This window comes from Bos javanicus, chromosome 17 (assembly GCF_032452875.1).
Source record: "Bos javanicus breed banteng chromosome 17, ARS-OSU_banteng_1.0, whole genome shotgun sequence".
NCBI classification, from domain to species: domain Eukaryota; kingdom Metazoa; phylum Chordata; class Mammalia; order Artiodactyla; family Bovidae; genus Bos; species Bos javanicus.
The window spans coordinates 48,115,448-48,132,221 of record NC_083884.1 but is presented as its reverse complement, the minus strand read 5'-3'; the positions used below and the strand labels follow the sequence as shown (position 1 = coordinate 48,132,221).

General features: G+C 39.8%; 1 protein-coding gene across 2 annotated transcripts in view; it reads right to left on the bottom strand.

The window, feature by feature from the left end:
- Nucleotides 1-16,774, bottom strand: part of TMEM132D (transmembrane protein 132D) — an 889,902-nt gene that overhangs the window by 460,141 nt on the left and 412,987 nt on the right. For both annotated transcript variants that reach the window (XM_061384523.1, XM_061384524.1), the window contains exon 3: nt 7,401-7,547. In XM_061384523.1, coding sequence (XP_061240507.1) covers nt 7,401-7,547 — 147 coding nt within the window. The remainder of the gene's footprint in view (nt 1-7,400; nt 7,548-16,774) is intronic.

Here is a 16,774-nt window from a genome sequence, read left to right as displayed (position 1 = left end):
GTTGTATCAGTTTCTGCTGTATAGCAAAGTGAGAGGTATACATATATTCCGCCCCCCCCCTGCTTTTTTTTTTTATTTCCTTCCCATTTCAGTTACCACAGAGCACTGAGTAGAGTTCCTTGCATTCCTTTGCACGGATAGATCATGTGTTTATCTGCTCATCTACTAGCTGTGATAACAAATGCTGCTGTGAACATGTTTGTACTTAGTTCTTGTGTGGACATTTGTTTTCAGTTCTCCTGGGTATAGAACTAGTCATGCCAGACCTTATGGTAACAGGTTATCTTCAGCTATACCTGTGGTCATTCTTTCTATATAGCCTTGTTTGATTGGTTTTTAGGGATTTCTTTATTTTCAGTTCTTTTATTCTCTCTTCTAAAAATTCTTTCTCCCAAAGTTTTCTCTCAAGTTCACTGACTTCATTTTAAGAATTTTTTAAAAATGTACAGCATTTTTAAAGTTTTTATTGAATCTTTTACAATACTGCTTCTTTTTTATGTTTCAGTTTTTTTGGCGTGAGACATGGACTCTTAGCTCCATGACTAGGGATCAAACCTGTACCCCTTGCATTAGAAGGCAGAGTCTCAACTGCTGGACCACCAGGAAGTCCCTGATTGCAGTTTCTACAGTAGCAAGTCCAAAAGTCATTGAGTTTCTCATTCCATCTTTCTTACCTCATGGACTTTTTCTCCTTGCTGGCTTCATCTGTCTTTGATGACATCATGCTTATTTAGAATCTGAGACCACTGGTCAGTGTTTAAAATTATCTCTATTTCATGCACAAAATTCTGTTTCTGTCTCTGATTTTTAAGAATTTTTCCAAAATTTCTTGAGGTGATATTTTTAAATGCCTATGGGTTTTCTGCAGCTTCCCAACTGGTGCGGTGGTATTGAATCCACCTGCCAATGCAAAAGACACAAGAGACTTGAGATCAAGTTGGGAACATCCCCTGGAGTAGAAAATAATAACCCACTCCAGTATTCCTGCTTGTAAAATTCCATGGACTGAGGAGCCTGGCGGGCTACAGTCCATGGGATCACAAAGAGTCAGACACGACGGAGGGACTTAGCACACACACACATGGGTTTTCCGCCTGCTTGAGTACGTGCTCCAAAAGTGTGCTCCTCGTCCAGTAACTGCCTTTTATTGTTACCAGTCCGAAGAGGAAATCTTACTGGCTTTGACATGTCCGTGCCCACCTGTACTAGCACCTGCTGTCAATATTATTAGACAGTCCTGATTTTTGTGTGTGTGTGTGTGTGTGTACCTGGATTTCTTCTACACAAATTCCTGGTCCTTTTCTTTTTTTAAATTAATTTATTTTTTATTGAAGGATAATTGCTTTACAGAATTTTGCGGTTTTCTTTGAAACCACAACATGAATCAACCATAGGTATACATATATACCCTAATGCACAATTGAGATTGGCAATCTTGGTATCTTCCTTCAATCCAGTCTTGTACTTTTCACAAATATGTCTGTACATTTCTAACATACGTATGATAATTTTTTCCTATATGTATGTACTTATTTATTTAATTGGAGTATAGCTGATTTATAATGGTATGTTAGTTTCTGGTGTACAGCAAAGTGATTTATATACATATATAGACATATATGTGTGTACACATATATATCCTTTTTCATATTATTTTCCATTATCGTTTATTACATAGTATTTAACATTGTTCCCTGTGCTATACAGTAGGACCTTGTTATTTATCTATTTAAAATATAATAACTGAAAATTTCCATGGGAACCTGGCAGAATGAAAGGAATGGTTAGGTAGCATGTCCTTTCCATCATCCTACTGGAAATCCCACAAGATTTACACTTTATAAATTGCTGAGATCAAGGTTTCTGGTCCCTTAACCCATCCAGTCCACTTTTCTCTTTGGAGCAGAAAACTGATTCTGACTTAAGTATACTGCTGCCTGCAATACATGATGTTTCTTACTTCCCTCTGAAGTCTGGTTAGGCCATGTGATTAAGTCCTGACCAATGAAAAGCAGGCGAGTATTGGAGGTTGGCCTAAATTTCTAGAAAAGTTGTTCAAACGGAACTGATCCAGTGGAGAAGGCTCTTTTCTGTCAGTTTTTTGGTTTTTTTTTTTTTTTAGCCTGCAATGCAGATATGATGGCTGGCACTCCAGCAGCCATCTTATTCTATGAGGATAAGAATCATGCATTAACATGGTGTTAAAGAAAAATAGGTGCCTGGGACCCTGATGGTACTGAGGAGCTGCCAGGCCATCTATGGCCTGCCTGTATCACGGTTTCTCCTATGAGACAGAGAAGTAAGCTTTTACTTTACTTAAGTCATTTTATTTTTTGTAAGTCATTCATTGAATTATCAAACTTAATCCTAATAAAAGTATTATGAGATGGATTTATCATGCCAGCATATATTTTTTGAACACACATTCATGATTGTAATCATATCTGTGTATCCTTTAAATATTACTTTCTACTTATGGTATGTCATGCTATTACTTAAGCTATATTTGTTTTAAAATGAAACATATTGTTACAGGGAAGAACAAATCTGACTCCATATTGGATCTCTTTATTTTTACTTTAACTTCTGTGTTCTATTGCTTTTGCTACAAGTTAAGAATTTGTCTATAGCCTGAAATATACAGCATAGTCCATTCTCAAGGCTCTGATCTTTAAAGCTTTAATACTTTATAGAGATTAAAAGGTTGCAGAATGGGCTGTAAGGTTGCAACCTGACTTACATGGATAGTTCCAAGAACAAAGGATTCCTGCACCAGAAGTATGCAACAGTCAACACCCCCCGCCTCCCGTTTTAGTATAAAAGAAGCCTGAATTCTAACACAGGTAAGATGATTCTTTGCAACACTAGTCCACCCATCTTCTCAGTCTGCTGGCTTTCTGAATAAAGTCACTATCTCTTTCCCCAACAACTCATTCATCAATTTATTGTCCTGTCATGTGGCAAGCAGTATGAGCATGAAGTCGTAACAAAATTACCTATAATAAATGGAAAAGCAGTATCTTATGAAGTAAATGGATAATCATGAGAAAGGATTAAGCCTAACTATGTACTCTTGCTTGTCTACAATCTATTAACAAAGGATAGAGACTTTTAAGACATATTAGCCCCAAAAGAGATGAATTTCTCTTCAATTAAAAGTCCTGCTGGATAACTGGAAAACACACACATTTTTGTCATTTAAGTTTATTTGATCCTGTTTCTTTATACCACCTAAAATCATTTAGATAGAAACTATGGCAAACTTTGGAAAACACTCATCTATGCAAAGAAGAGCAAAGAAATAAAAAAATACATGACTTTTGTTACACATTTATTTAAGTTTACAAAGTGCTAGAGTGAGCAAGATTTAGAAAATGCCAAATGGAATTTGATGGATAGAGCATAATTAGTTATTCTCCTTCTGTTCCATAATATTTCCTGGCAATGCTTAGTCAAAACAGATCTGATAGCTGTGGGTAACATTCATATGTTAATACTCTGATGATAAGGCTTTGAACAACCACAGTTCTTTAAAAAAATGAAGGATGTAGTTCAACTTAGATAAGAGATCTTCACTTACTCCTGTTGAGTTCATCACTAGACAAGCGTCTCCTTAATCCATAAAATTACACCTGTCACAGGAACTTAACTTCATTAATGCACCTTCACAGTCCATGGTAAATTATTAGCAATTCACAACCCATGATTCTCAAGTTCATTAAGACTGACTCTTTTGCATCTTTATGATCTGACTCTGACTCTAAGAATAACGGATGCATTTTCCTGGTGGTCCAGTGGTTAAGAATCCACCTTGAAATGTAGGGGACATGGGTTCGATTCCTGGTCAGGGAACTAAGATCCTACATGCCATGGGGCAGCAAAGCCCATGAGCTGCAACTAGAGAATCCCTGTCCCACAACGAAAGATCCCACATGACACACAGAGATCCCTCATGCTGCAACTAAGACTCAGCGTAGCCAAAATAAGTAAATAAATAAAGTCCAAAAGAAAAAAAAAAGAATAACTGAAAAACATTCAAAGAGAGTAGGGAGAATGTATAAAGCAAAACTGCTTCTGAAGCAAAACCTATTAACATGAAAATATCCAATCCATCATATGTTCTCCAATTATCCTTCAAGGAAAAGGAAACGGATCTTCTGGTGTGCTCACTACCCCAAGAGTAGAGCATGATTCTTCTGCATTTAACCCCATAAAGACAGAAGCAAAATAAAAACAATTTAAAGGGAGGATAAAAGTTGAACATAGAAATGAATATATCCTATTCAGAAAAATCTATTTTAACTGTATACATTATATTAAATGGTAATACATGCACATATTAAAAAAATCATAGTCCAAATGGCTCACAGTAAAAAGTAATTTACATTCAGCTTTCTTCCCCAACTCCCCAGCTCATTCCAAAAGAAATTACAGTTGCCAGTCCCTCTGCTGAAAAAGTGTCCTTTTCTGGGTTTTCCCTCAATAGGTCATCAATGCAGATGCTGTTATGCACCTTACTTGATATGAACAGGTATGTCAAGAGACTATTCAGTATGTGTACTTACAGATTTGCATAGTAATACATAAAGTAATGTCTTTATAGTCTTATATATAGTCTTATTCTAGGATGTCACTAAAGGAATATTCATGGAGACTCTCACAGGTAACACGTGTTGCTGTAGGGTCTGGAAACAGCTACCAACCAGACCGGTGTGGTTTTCCATCTAAAAGAGCATGCATTCTACAGCTTCCTCATTAAGCAAAGCCTTCCTGGCTGTAGTGTAACAACTAGAGTGAAAAACACTGAATAAACTTCTGCATCATAACATACTTTTCTATTTCTTATTGTGGGTCCAGATGATGAAAGAAAGCATATGTACTCATGCAGACATACACAAGTACGCATAAGTATGTCATGTATACATGCAGATACTGAAACACCCATATCCCTTATATGTCCTAGATACATATACTATATATATGACATATTACAAAGACATGTAATATACTGCATATGCACATACATATAATAGTCTAGATATGCACACAAATATAACATATTATAGATATAGAGTTATGTGTGTTTCTGTATGTCTATATTAGGCCACATGCTTTCTTTCGTCATCTAGACCCATAGTAGAAAACAGAAAACTGATATCAGAATCTACAAATGGATAAGGAATAGTCTCCATAGTGAGTGGCATGATGATATCAGAACTATGAAGGAGTAGCTTGACAGTCCATTCAGCAAATTTATTTCTTAAAGATACTGATACAGATGAAAGGGGGGAAAATGGCAAGCACCATACATTTGTACATTTTGATATGTCCTAGAGCTGTTGATTTTCTGTTTCATCTGAGGAAGTGTTAAAGCCCCTTGGGAATGCCTATCTTAGCTGATGCATAAAAAGGCAGCTTACACCTTACATCTTAATGGGAATGAGCTTCTCTTGGAAAGTTTCCTTAATTTCTCCATGCCCAAGACAGACTGAATGAACGCTTAGCCAGAAAGTCAAGAATACGTTTCAAATGATTCAAATCTCTTCGCATTTCATACATAACACTACAATCACTGCTACTTCCACTAATCCATACAGTAAATGGCAAGAAGAAGCAAGCTGGAAAAAAAGCACCTTGGTTGGGATTTCTCCCAAGTCTCCCCCAGACTCCTGCAACTTTCTGGTAAAGAAAAAAATATATGTCTGTCTATATATCTATCTGTATATGTATCATTTATCTATCCACCCATCCATACATCACATTATCTATTATTTATCTAACTATCATCTATTTATTGTTTATCTATCTATCATTATTCATCTACCTACCTATCTATCCTCCTAATTTTTGCTAACATTACAACACAAAGGAAACCCTTAAGGGAGCTGGCACTTTACTTCCCAAACCACGTCACTGGCACAGACACTTTTGGACGTGACCTTATTTATAAGTTCTTGAAGGTACTCCACATGGCAGACCATTACTACATAAAGACTTAGGGCAGAACTCAGATACAGATCTCTTCTTCTCTGCTCTCATTTGCTCTACAAGCAAATCTTCAAGAAAAAAATTCTTGAAACACTGGTCACAAGAGGAAAGTCTTGACAGAGCTTGACAGTTGATAACCCAAATCTCAGAGCACCCACATGAAACAGGAGCATGGAGGGAAATTCACATCATGTCACCCCCAAATTCACATCAAATGCTCTTTGGAAATAAATCCCCAAAGGCAAACTAGACATCAGCTGAGATTCATGACCTCCATATTAGAATAAACAATGGAAAATAAACTTTCTCTAAACATGGAGCTAGGAAGTTTAAAAACCTGACTCCAGAAATAATGCGTATAGGTATGGTTGGTCCATTTATTATTATTTCAATTGCCTGTAATACAATGAGCAAAAAAAAAACCCAACCAACCCCAAAGTGGCAAAAACAGGTGACCAGACCAGAAATATTTTGGAATCACAAATGCTGCTGCTGCTGCTAAGTCGCTTCAGTCGTGTCCGACTCTGTGTGACCCCATAGACAGCAGCCCACCAGGCTCCCCCGACTCCGGGATTCTCCAGGCAAGAACACTGGAGTGGCTTGCCATTTCCTTCTCCAATGCATGAAAGGAAAAGTGAAAGTGAAGTCGCTCAGTTGTATCCAACTCTTAGCGACCCCATGGGCTGCAGCCTACCAGGCTCCTGCGTCCATGGGATTTTCCAGGCGAGAGTACTGGAGTGGGTTGCCACTGCCTTCTCCGGAATCACAAATGAGGTTTCAGGAAACAGAACTAAATCAAGAACCACTGAGTTTCCAAGTCTCTTTGCCCAGCTGTGAATCGACTGTTTCTAATTTGGTGAGTATCAGAGACAAAGTCACAATTCCCTATAATTCCACAGCAGATTGTTCACATGCCCATCAGAAAATGCCCACACAAAATCCAATCCTTGCATTATATTTAAATGACACGGCAAATGTAAAAGGCACCTTTTCAGGCCAGGAAATCTACCAACTTTACTCATTTGTTTGTTTGCTTTCTCGAGAAACTCTTGTTTGGAACATTTGCAAAATGGGCCATTTTATCAGAGCTGCCCAGACTTTCCGTTTTCCCTAATCGTACAGATTAGAGAGAGGTCGCGTTGCCGTGTAACATCATTTGGAGATTAAACTCCATCTGCACGGAGGAGTCCCTGCAGGTGACCCAGAGCTGCACTGGGACTGTAAGCAGGTCCACCGTGAATAATAGCTCACCTTTTTCCAAATGAAGGACTTCATCTGTCTTACCTAGAAGCGCTAATAATACAGACGCACAGCAAATACAAACCACAGTGAAAGTGGCTGTTAACGATGTGGGGAAAAAGGAGACCGCCCTCACTGATAATCTGAATACACGGCAGGCTGTGGGGACTCACCTTTTTTCCGAGCCAGCCGACTTCTTCTGACAAACAATGACAGCGGGTGTGTACTTCCCAGCGTAATCTGTGCTCTCCTTGACTTCCCACACGGAAGGGCTGCTGGCTCTCACCCCAATTATGTTCATGCCTTTCATCACCTTTACCCTGTTGGAGACAGCAAGTGCACAACTGAGACACCGGTGGGCATCCCTGGGTCACCTCTGCTTCTGGGGACACCCAGCACTTAATGGCACATGGTCGCCTGGCAGGTGTCACCCCATGTTTAACAGAATTTAATCACACATTGGCAATTCCATTCCAATCCATCCATCCTCATTTTTTCTCCTGGTCATTACTTCCTTTAACAGAAACAGAATAGTGACACAGGCAAGGATCGGTCACATAAAGAAATAATATTCTGATAGTGGATGGCTTTAATTAAAAAAAAACTACCTGAATACCCGTAGACTGTTAAAATTAAATAGATAAAAGAAATTCATTCAAACTGCAAAAGTGAATTAATAATAACAATGCACAGTTTAGGAATGTCTTTTCCATGCCACGTACTGATGGGCCCTTTCTCTGTATTATCTAATTTCCCAAGCATCGTTCCAAGTTCAAGGGTGGAGGACAGGCCCTGCCACTCAGACAGTTTTGAGAAGCATGCTAGTTCATAGGAAAACAGATGTTGACAGGGTACAGAGGCATGCCTTAATTCCTTTTTTTTAAAGATTTTTTTAATGTGGACTATTTTTAAAGTCTTTATTGAATTTGCTGCAATATTGCTTCTGTTTTATGTTTTGGTTTTTTGGCCACAAGGCACGTGGGATCTTAGCTTCCCAACCAGGGATCGAACCTGCAACCCCTGCATTGGAAGGCAAAGGCTTAAGCACTAGACTGCCAGGGAAGTCCCTGCCTGACTTATACTCTTGTGTTCCTCCCACAACATCCTCATCATCAGCATTGTCATCACCAGGACCATCATTCCATCATCACTATCACTTATCAATTCCTTTCCACAAACTGGGTGCTCTTCTGAGTTCATGACAGTTTTATTTCATTTCACTCCCACGTATGCCCTGTGAGGTCAGGATCATTTTAATTTTCACTGAGAAGCTGAGCAACCAGGGGATCTGGCTGCAGGTGAAGCAGGATTTGAAACGGTTCCTGAATCACAGTGTGGGTCCAACGAGTCTCAGGGCTTTCCTTGGCATCACATAAAACTTCCTCGTGCTCAAGCCACTTATTTGAGCTGGTTGATTTCTTTGTTAGCCAACACTGGCCAGTACCTGTCCTGAGATTTAACATCTTCTCAGACCTAATGACAAATTTGTGAAAGCAGGTGAGGCCTCATACCAGACTGCTTATTATTTCTCTCCTTCCCTGGTGGCTCAGGCAGTAAAGAATCTGCCTACAATGCAGAAAACCTGGTTTGATCCCTAGATCGGGAAGATCCCCTTTGAGAAGGGAATGGTACCCACTCTAGTACTTTTGCCTGGAGAAGGAAATGGCAACCCACTCTAGTATTCTTGCCTGGAGAATTCCATAGACAGATGAGGCTGGTGGGCTACAGTCCATGGGGTCGCAAAGAGTCAGACAGGACTGAGTGACTAACACTTTTACTTTCCATTCACACATTCCTTCTTTCATTCATTCACGGAAAGGGACAGATGACACGCTTGCAAATTTTTCCCCCAGATATCAGAGAAGCAGGATGAGAGAGGCAGAGAATGCATGGCGGAGCTGGTTTCCTCATACACCCTTATTTTTCTCTAAGAGATTTCAAGTGAATAAATATATGGGAAATGGAAAGGATATAGTCAAAGGACAACGCAATAAATCGCAAACAGTTGGATGCACAAACTGCTGGGAAGAGTCATGCTTCCTGTTGTGTCTTCTTTTCTTAGTCCCTCGAGGAAAACATGAATGGATCTGAAGCAAGAAGGCCAGGGGACAAATGGGGCAGGCTGATGGGTGACCAGGTGGAAGATGCTCCCAAGAGGGGAGCCCCAGAGGTATGCTCCCCAGACTTATAGCTGTGGTACCTGTAACGACACAGAGGCAAGGAGGTGGGCTCTGAGTCTCCATCTCTAAAATCCTCACTCTTATCACCAGATGAGACAAGCCAAGTCACCCCTAATATTAAGAACAAAGCAGGAAGAAAAGATGCCACTTTTAGAAATGGGGCTTGGTGAGAAAAGGACTTGCCTGCATGCACTATGAATGGAATTTCCCAAAGAAACAACTTGAAGACAGATTGTGCAAAGAAAAGTGAACTCAGCAGGTCTGAGACTGCCCCCCTAGAAAGGCATGCTGGCAAGGCTGCCCTCTGGTATCTGGATTTTGAAAGGGGTTTCCTCAACTCTTTAATAATGGGCTCACTAAGTCTAAATTTTTTGTACAAGCAATATAGTTGATGACGGACTCCTGCTTTCTTTCTGGTGGTCTGAAGTTACCGTGCCTGCCAGGCAGGTGGTGTCTAGGAGACCTGCCCCCAGTAAAAAATGCTTGGCTCTCAGGCTTGGATGAGCTTTCCAGAGAGACAACTGTTTATCCGTGTTGTCATAACTCGTTGCTGGAGGGATGAAGGGCACCCTGTACAACTTCCTGAGAGGGGACTTTCCCAAGCTTGTGTCTAGTACCCCGAGACTCCACCCCGTGTCTCTTTTCCTTTTGCTGAACTTGCTTTGTGTCCTTTTAATCCAATTATGACTGTACGCTGAGTCCTTAGAGTTTTCCCCGCAAGTCATCAAACTCAGGGGTGGTCCCGGGGACCCCAAAACACATACTACTTTGCTTTATCTAACAAAGACAAGAGGAATCACTTCTTACATTTGAACCCCAGGGCTGAAGTTAGCATTTGTAGGTGAGCGCCATGCACATTGGTGCTTCTAGAGGAAAAACAATACAATGCTTTGTGTCATAAATAATCCAAGTAGAAACCAACATCTTGAATGCAGTCACTTATAAATTGGGGATTGTATGCACAGACTAGGAAGCCATCTGACCTTCTGGTGACAGGAGCTAGGATTCCTGCCTTGCAGGAACTTATTTAAATTGTAAGCAACCAAGATGGTTGATGAAAAGTTCAATTCACTACGGACAGCTGCTAGTCTATGAAGATGAATTCTAAGGGCTGTTCCAATTACTGTGCACTGGGATTTTATTGAGTCAAATTTACTTTAAATAAATAGGTCATCATCAACTTGGATTTGGCAATCTTTTCGTGATACAGGAGTTATTAGTACCTAAGCTTTTTCTGATTATAGAATAGGCTCTTATTTTTCTTAAAATTTATTCATACGTAGGTTATTTAGAATTCAGATACTGTTTCTCCAATGAATCATTTTTAAGTTCTTAGGAAAGAACATGGCTGCTTATTTAACCCACAAAGTACCTAATATCTGTTGCCAATAATTCCAGTGCAGCTACCCAAAGCTATAATTTATAGCATTATTTCTAAAGAGGGATTATGAAATTGAGCACTGGGCACTAAGAAATGGTGCTTTGTGGACATAGAATGTTTTCATAAGAGAAGACACATTTCTATAGCATATTTCAGATGTTCTGAATTGGGCAAGAGGTCCCTGCTCAAGAAACATCCGTGAATAGAGTACAAACATCAAGAACGGATGAATGTATGAAAGAAACGAGAGTGGTTGTTTCTCAGAGACACATCTGTGGTACACACTGAATATGGTTTGTGTTGGGAGCATCATTTTGAAACATTCATCTCAGCGCTGTAAGTAGCAGCATTTTGGAACTATTAAGATAATCCTCAGAACACATGAAATTTGGCTCTGCTGGGTCTGAACCAAATGCTACTTCCTTCTTTTGTTGATGACAACTGGGTTACTTACATTCATTAGTGGAAATTTTATAATCTACTTGTGGTTCAATAAATACAGGTTACACTGACAGCTTTACTACATAGAGATAAACACAGCACTTGATTTCCAAAGACATTTACTATATATTTACATTTAATAGTATGACTACTGTAGTGGCTGGAGAAAAAGCCATAATTTCCCCCCACAGAATGTACATGGACTGTGGACTGGAATAAACAAACCCTGCTTGGCTTAAAGGTATAGTTTATTTCAAAAACATAACAGAGTTATTGTATTTATATAGGTATACACACACAAATATATCCACAGATAGATGTAAATACACATACAAACACAAATACACATACACGCATATAAACATATAGATATACACATCATATATACACACATGGACAGGTACACACACACAGACATATACAGATGTATTCACACACATATACATACACAACAACATATGCACAGATGTGCACACACAAATATACATGTATATACACATAGACATATTCATGACAATATATGCACATTACATATACACACAGGTATATATACACATATTGACATACACAGACATATATACCTGCACATACACATACTCATATATACACACAGTGACATACACAAGCACAAATATAAACATATATATATACACACATACATGCATGCACACATAGAGACATACAGAGACATATAGAAACATGATACACATATATACATACACACATATGTATATACACATATATCTCTGGCATTGCAGGCAGATTCTTTACCATCTAAGTCACCAAGGAAGTCCAAATATATACACACACACACACAGATATATATAGACACACATAAACAAATATTATGCATGCATATATGCATATGTTTATATATACATATAGACACATACCCATATATACACATGCGTGCACATCTATGCTTGTGAGTGTTTCAAATACAGTATCCAGTAACAGTTGAAACAGCCAGCAGCCTGGGATCAGAGCTGTGGTGTGCACCTGTTATTTCTGCTCTCCCTCATCCCATCTCTCATATCCTGGGTAACAGAAGGATGCTACACGCTTCCAAGTGCTGTGGATTTGGTTAGCGGCATCCTTTCCAATTAACTGATGGGAAACCTGTCACTTCTCATTGGTTCATAGCCCAAAAAACCCCTTTGGTTCAAAATAAAGCTGTTTTGAATTCCTCCCTGTCTCCTTACTTATCTTCCCTCATTAATTATGGAAAAGAATTAAATATACTGTGTTTTCTCATACTCAGTAACTTTATTGTAATATTAATAGTCCACAATCACTCATTATTCTAATTTCTAATTGATGAGGATCAATTTATGACCATATTATGTCCCACCAAGACCACATCTTTTATAGCCTATAACATTTCATTTAAGAACCATTTTCAGACAAACACCACATGATATCATGTAGACATAGAATCTAAAATATGACACAAGTGAACTTATTTATGAAACAAAAACAGACGCTCAGTCATAGAAAACAAAATTATGGTTACCAAAGAGGGAAGTGGGGGAGAAGGGATAAATTAGAAGTTTAGTATTAGCAGATACAAATTCCTATATATAAAAAATCTCGAAAAGGTCCTACTACACAGCACAGGGAACTCTACTCAGTATCCTGTAATAAACCATAATGGAAAAGATTAAAACATACAACAACTTTCAGCCCCATCCCTACATCTTGGACCTGCCCCAGCCAAAAATTATTTTAATGTGATTATTTATTATGTAATTAACAGCCTTTGTTAATCTTGTCCCATTTCTCCTTCCTGGGACACTGGGTCCCTCTTCCCATCACTGGAATGTACTTTGCTGAATTTCTCTGCCTAAGACTTTGGGACTAACCTAATATATGCAGTTCAAGGCCGACAATGCTACACACGAGTGAACCCTAGTTAAAGCTGTAGTGTGAATTAGCAGGTTCTAAAGCATTTCTTTTACAACCAGGAACTCATATCAGTAAATTATTTTTTAGCATTTCACTTTAATATAAATATATTTATCAAATCTATACTTGAACTACTGACCTAACATGCATGCTAGAAAATACGCAGAAAAATATAAATAAAAATGATGAGATTACAAAACAACATGGTGAGAGGTCCTATTTTTGCATCATTGCAATTTTTTCATCACTTTGCATATCTCTTGGGGTGCACACACCTCACTTACAGGGAATTGCTCAAATCTCTGGACCCTTTAATTCCCAAGCGTGACGTGAATAAACATAATGAACAGAAGTCCTGTTATATGGAAGCAGGTAAATAAATGCACATTAATAAGGAGATAAAACTCTACTGCTGATTCCGTGTGTTCCTATAAGTATGAAGAATCTGTTTCCACACTGCCATTTTGGTAAAGTTAAATTCAGAATGAAGGCCAGTCACTTCAAGGCAAGTCGTTTTTGATGTATTGCTATCTTGAGGCATTGAAAGTCCTAGGCTGACACAAGGCGTGTGTACCATCATCCCAGCTGTCAAAGGACCACACTCTGAGGGGGATTAAAGAGCAGAAGATCAAACACGGAGTGGATCTGCGTTACACAGGAAGGGGCATTCCCCAAAACCCACAGTGGGAGGAGCCAACAGTGGAGGAAGAGGGGGACATGGCCTCCAGGAGCCCCTGCCAGCCAGATGGGAGGGAGGTGGACACTTTTTAGTCATTGGCTGATCAACTGAATTTTCAAAGGCCGTGGAAGTGGAGATGATGTCATTCCTTATAAAGTGCAAACTTAAGGAGGGTTGGACAACTCAGACTATGAGCCCAGGCCTGGTGTTGCCAAGTCTTTAAACATTGAAGGGAGGGCAGAAATTCTCAGATGTATGTGAAATTCCAAAAATGTAAAAACACCATCCTCGCTAAGCAAAGTCATTCAAGGATTGGAAGCTGCCCAGCGTTTGTGACCTCTGTTAGCTGGAACGCAGTAAGATCAATCCATCATGAATGAGTGAATGAATCAATGAGGTATGTGACGTCACGTTACCTCAGAAGTATCACTGAGGTCTCCAAGCACAGAAAAGCACACCAACATCTTGCCCCTCCCTACACGCACACTGGACATGATTAATACCTTTATCATTTTTGTCCTGATTAAGGGGTTGGGATATGCTCACTGTAGAAAAACACTGAGTAATACACACAGGTATAAGGAAAAAAGTAAAATCTGCCTGAACTTCCATCACACTGAACTTAGATCATCAAAATTTTAGTCATCATCCTGCTTTGTTCACACCTGTGGATAAAGAATGTCACCTGCCATTTCAGTAAACAAAGGACGGTCTAGACATCAAGCCCTCAGCTCCTGCAGTCACCCTGACTGTTCACCTGAGGGGACTCAGGATGGAGAAAAACAGGATACTGGCTCTGGACAGCTGTAGTGAACATCAAAGGAGTAATTTCAATGAGCTCAGACTCTTGGATCTTCCTATACAAAGAAAAGCACCAAAATTATTCACTCGAAATGTCTGTTTTTGTGATTAGCAGTAATCTTTCAAACTTCAACTACTTTTTTTTTTTTCCCAGCAAAAACTCCTATACATCCAGTTCCTCCCTGACCTCTTTGGAGTAGACCCTCAGAGCAATCTGAGAAGATGTCTTCAAGTCCATTGAATAAAATGTAATTCTTGACTTTGAAGCTGTATTTTTTTTTATACAGTTGACACACCCAGGTTATAATTCTATAATTTTCTATAAATAAGATCATGCCCAGGATTGTCATGTGGCCATATAACTTGTGCCCTGACCAACTCCAGGAAGTACCCTGCATAGAAATTAGGACGTGAATTGGGCCTCGTAGAGTTGAGCAGTGTACAATCTCTACAACTGTTTGCAACAATCCCGATCATACAAAAGATGCTGCTTTATTCACAGATCACCCTGGCCGCTCTGCTCAACTGACTCCGAGGACAAATTAATAGCTGAAAGCAGGAAGCAGGCTGGCCGTCAACCAACTCAGAAGAGCCCAGTGAGAAGAAAAGCCAAAGCAACAGAACTCTGCATCTTGACCCAAAGGGTGAGCGACATGTGATGCCAGTCTCTGGCCAGGCTGGCTGCTGGTGCAGAGGCTGAGGACTTGCTGTTTCTCCCGGAACTTCCATGAGTCACCACCTTTCATCCCAGTAAACTCAACCTGTGGGCTACCTTTGCCAGCACAGAGAGATGCTCTCTAACTCTTTAAAAGCCATTGTAGAGCTAAAGGTGTCCTGTACATAGTCCTTAGTCTCTCCAAGTACCTGGTTTCCTCTGACTCTCAGTTCATTCACAAGAAGGTTCCAGAGACCCACCTTTCCTATGGGCACATGTCCAAAACAGATGTGGTGAGTACAAACGGGACAGGAAGGACTGCACACCACACGGGAAGCACACCAACAGGACGAGTCTGGGTGCTAACTGTTAGAAGCTTTGGAGGGAGACTTCCTTGGTGGTCCAGTGGCTAAGACTTTGCACTTCCAATGCAGGGGGCCTGGGTTCAATCCCTGGTCTGAGAACTTGACCCTGCATGCCAAAACGAAGAGTTTGCATGCTGCAGCTAAAGATTCCACAGTCAAATAATAAAACAAAAAATAATATTAAATATTTATTTAAAAAGAAGCTTTAGAGGAAGTGATGATCCCCCTCCTAGTACCTCCCTTCCACCAAAATGTTCAGATATAAATGCCTAAAGCAGGTCATGAATGTAATGAGTAACACTAGGTGAGTAAACCAATCCTGTCTCTTTGTCTGCTTCTTCAGTCACTGATTCATTCAACAAACACTGAGTCCCACCTGTTCTCCAGGCATCATTCACAGTCCAGGAAGCTTGTTAGGCACAAACCATGCATACTTCCTATTGACAGGGAACTAACATTCCTGGGGAAGAGACAAAACACACACACAAACCCACACACACTTCTTATGTTGATAAATCCTATGAAGAAAAAAGAAAGCAAGACACAGAGATGGAGATCCCAGGATGAGGATGACTATCTTACACAAAGATGGAGATCCCAGGATGTGAGTGACTATCTTAAAAAGACTTTGTTACCCACATAATACAAAATGGTAAAGCCAGGAACCAAAACATGTGGGAAAGTAGAAGGGAAATATATATATTGGGGGGAAAATTTGCCAGCCCAAAATGTCTCTGGCATGCAGATTATTTTCAGATGAAGACAATCACAGACCCAAAAACTCAGGAAGAAACTTTGACCCTTCCTTAACTGCCTGAAGAATTTCAATAGTGGTCCTATTGCAGGAACAGAGCTATCACCAGGGATAGAGGACCTGAGAAGAACAGAGACTAGGTGTGGTGGAGGGAACTCTTAGAGATCAGAGATGTCTCTGTGTCCCACGGTCTCTGCCTGGCCCAGCAAACATTTGTTCACCAAACACTTGCTTTTCCATCTCCATGTCAGTTGCTTTTCTCCCCACCAAAGTACCAAACCTCTATCCCCAACATCCTCTTCAGCCATTAGCTGAAGCTGTTGTTGAAGGTGAAGATCTTGGTCTTTTTTCGAGTTAGTCAATTTTCCTGGTTTCTCCAATGTATA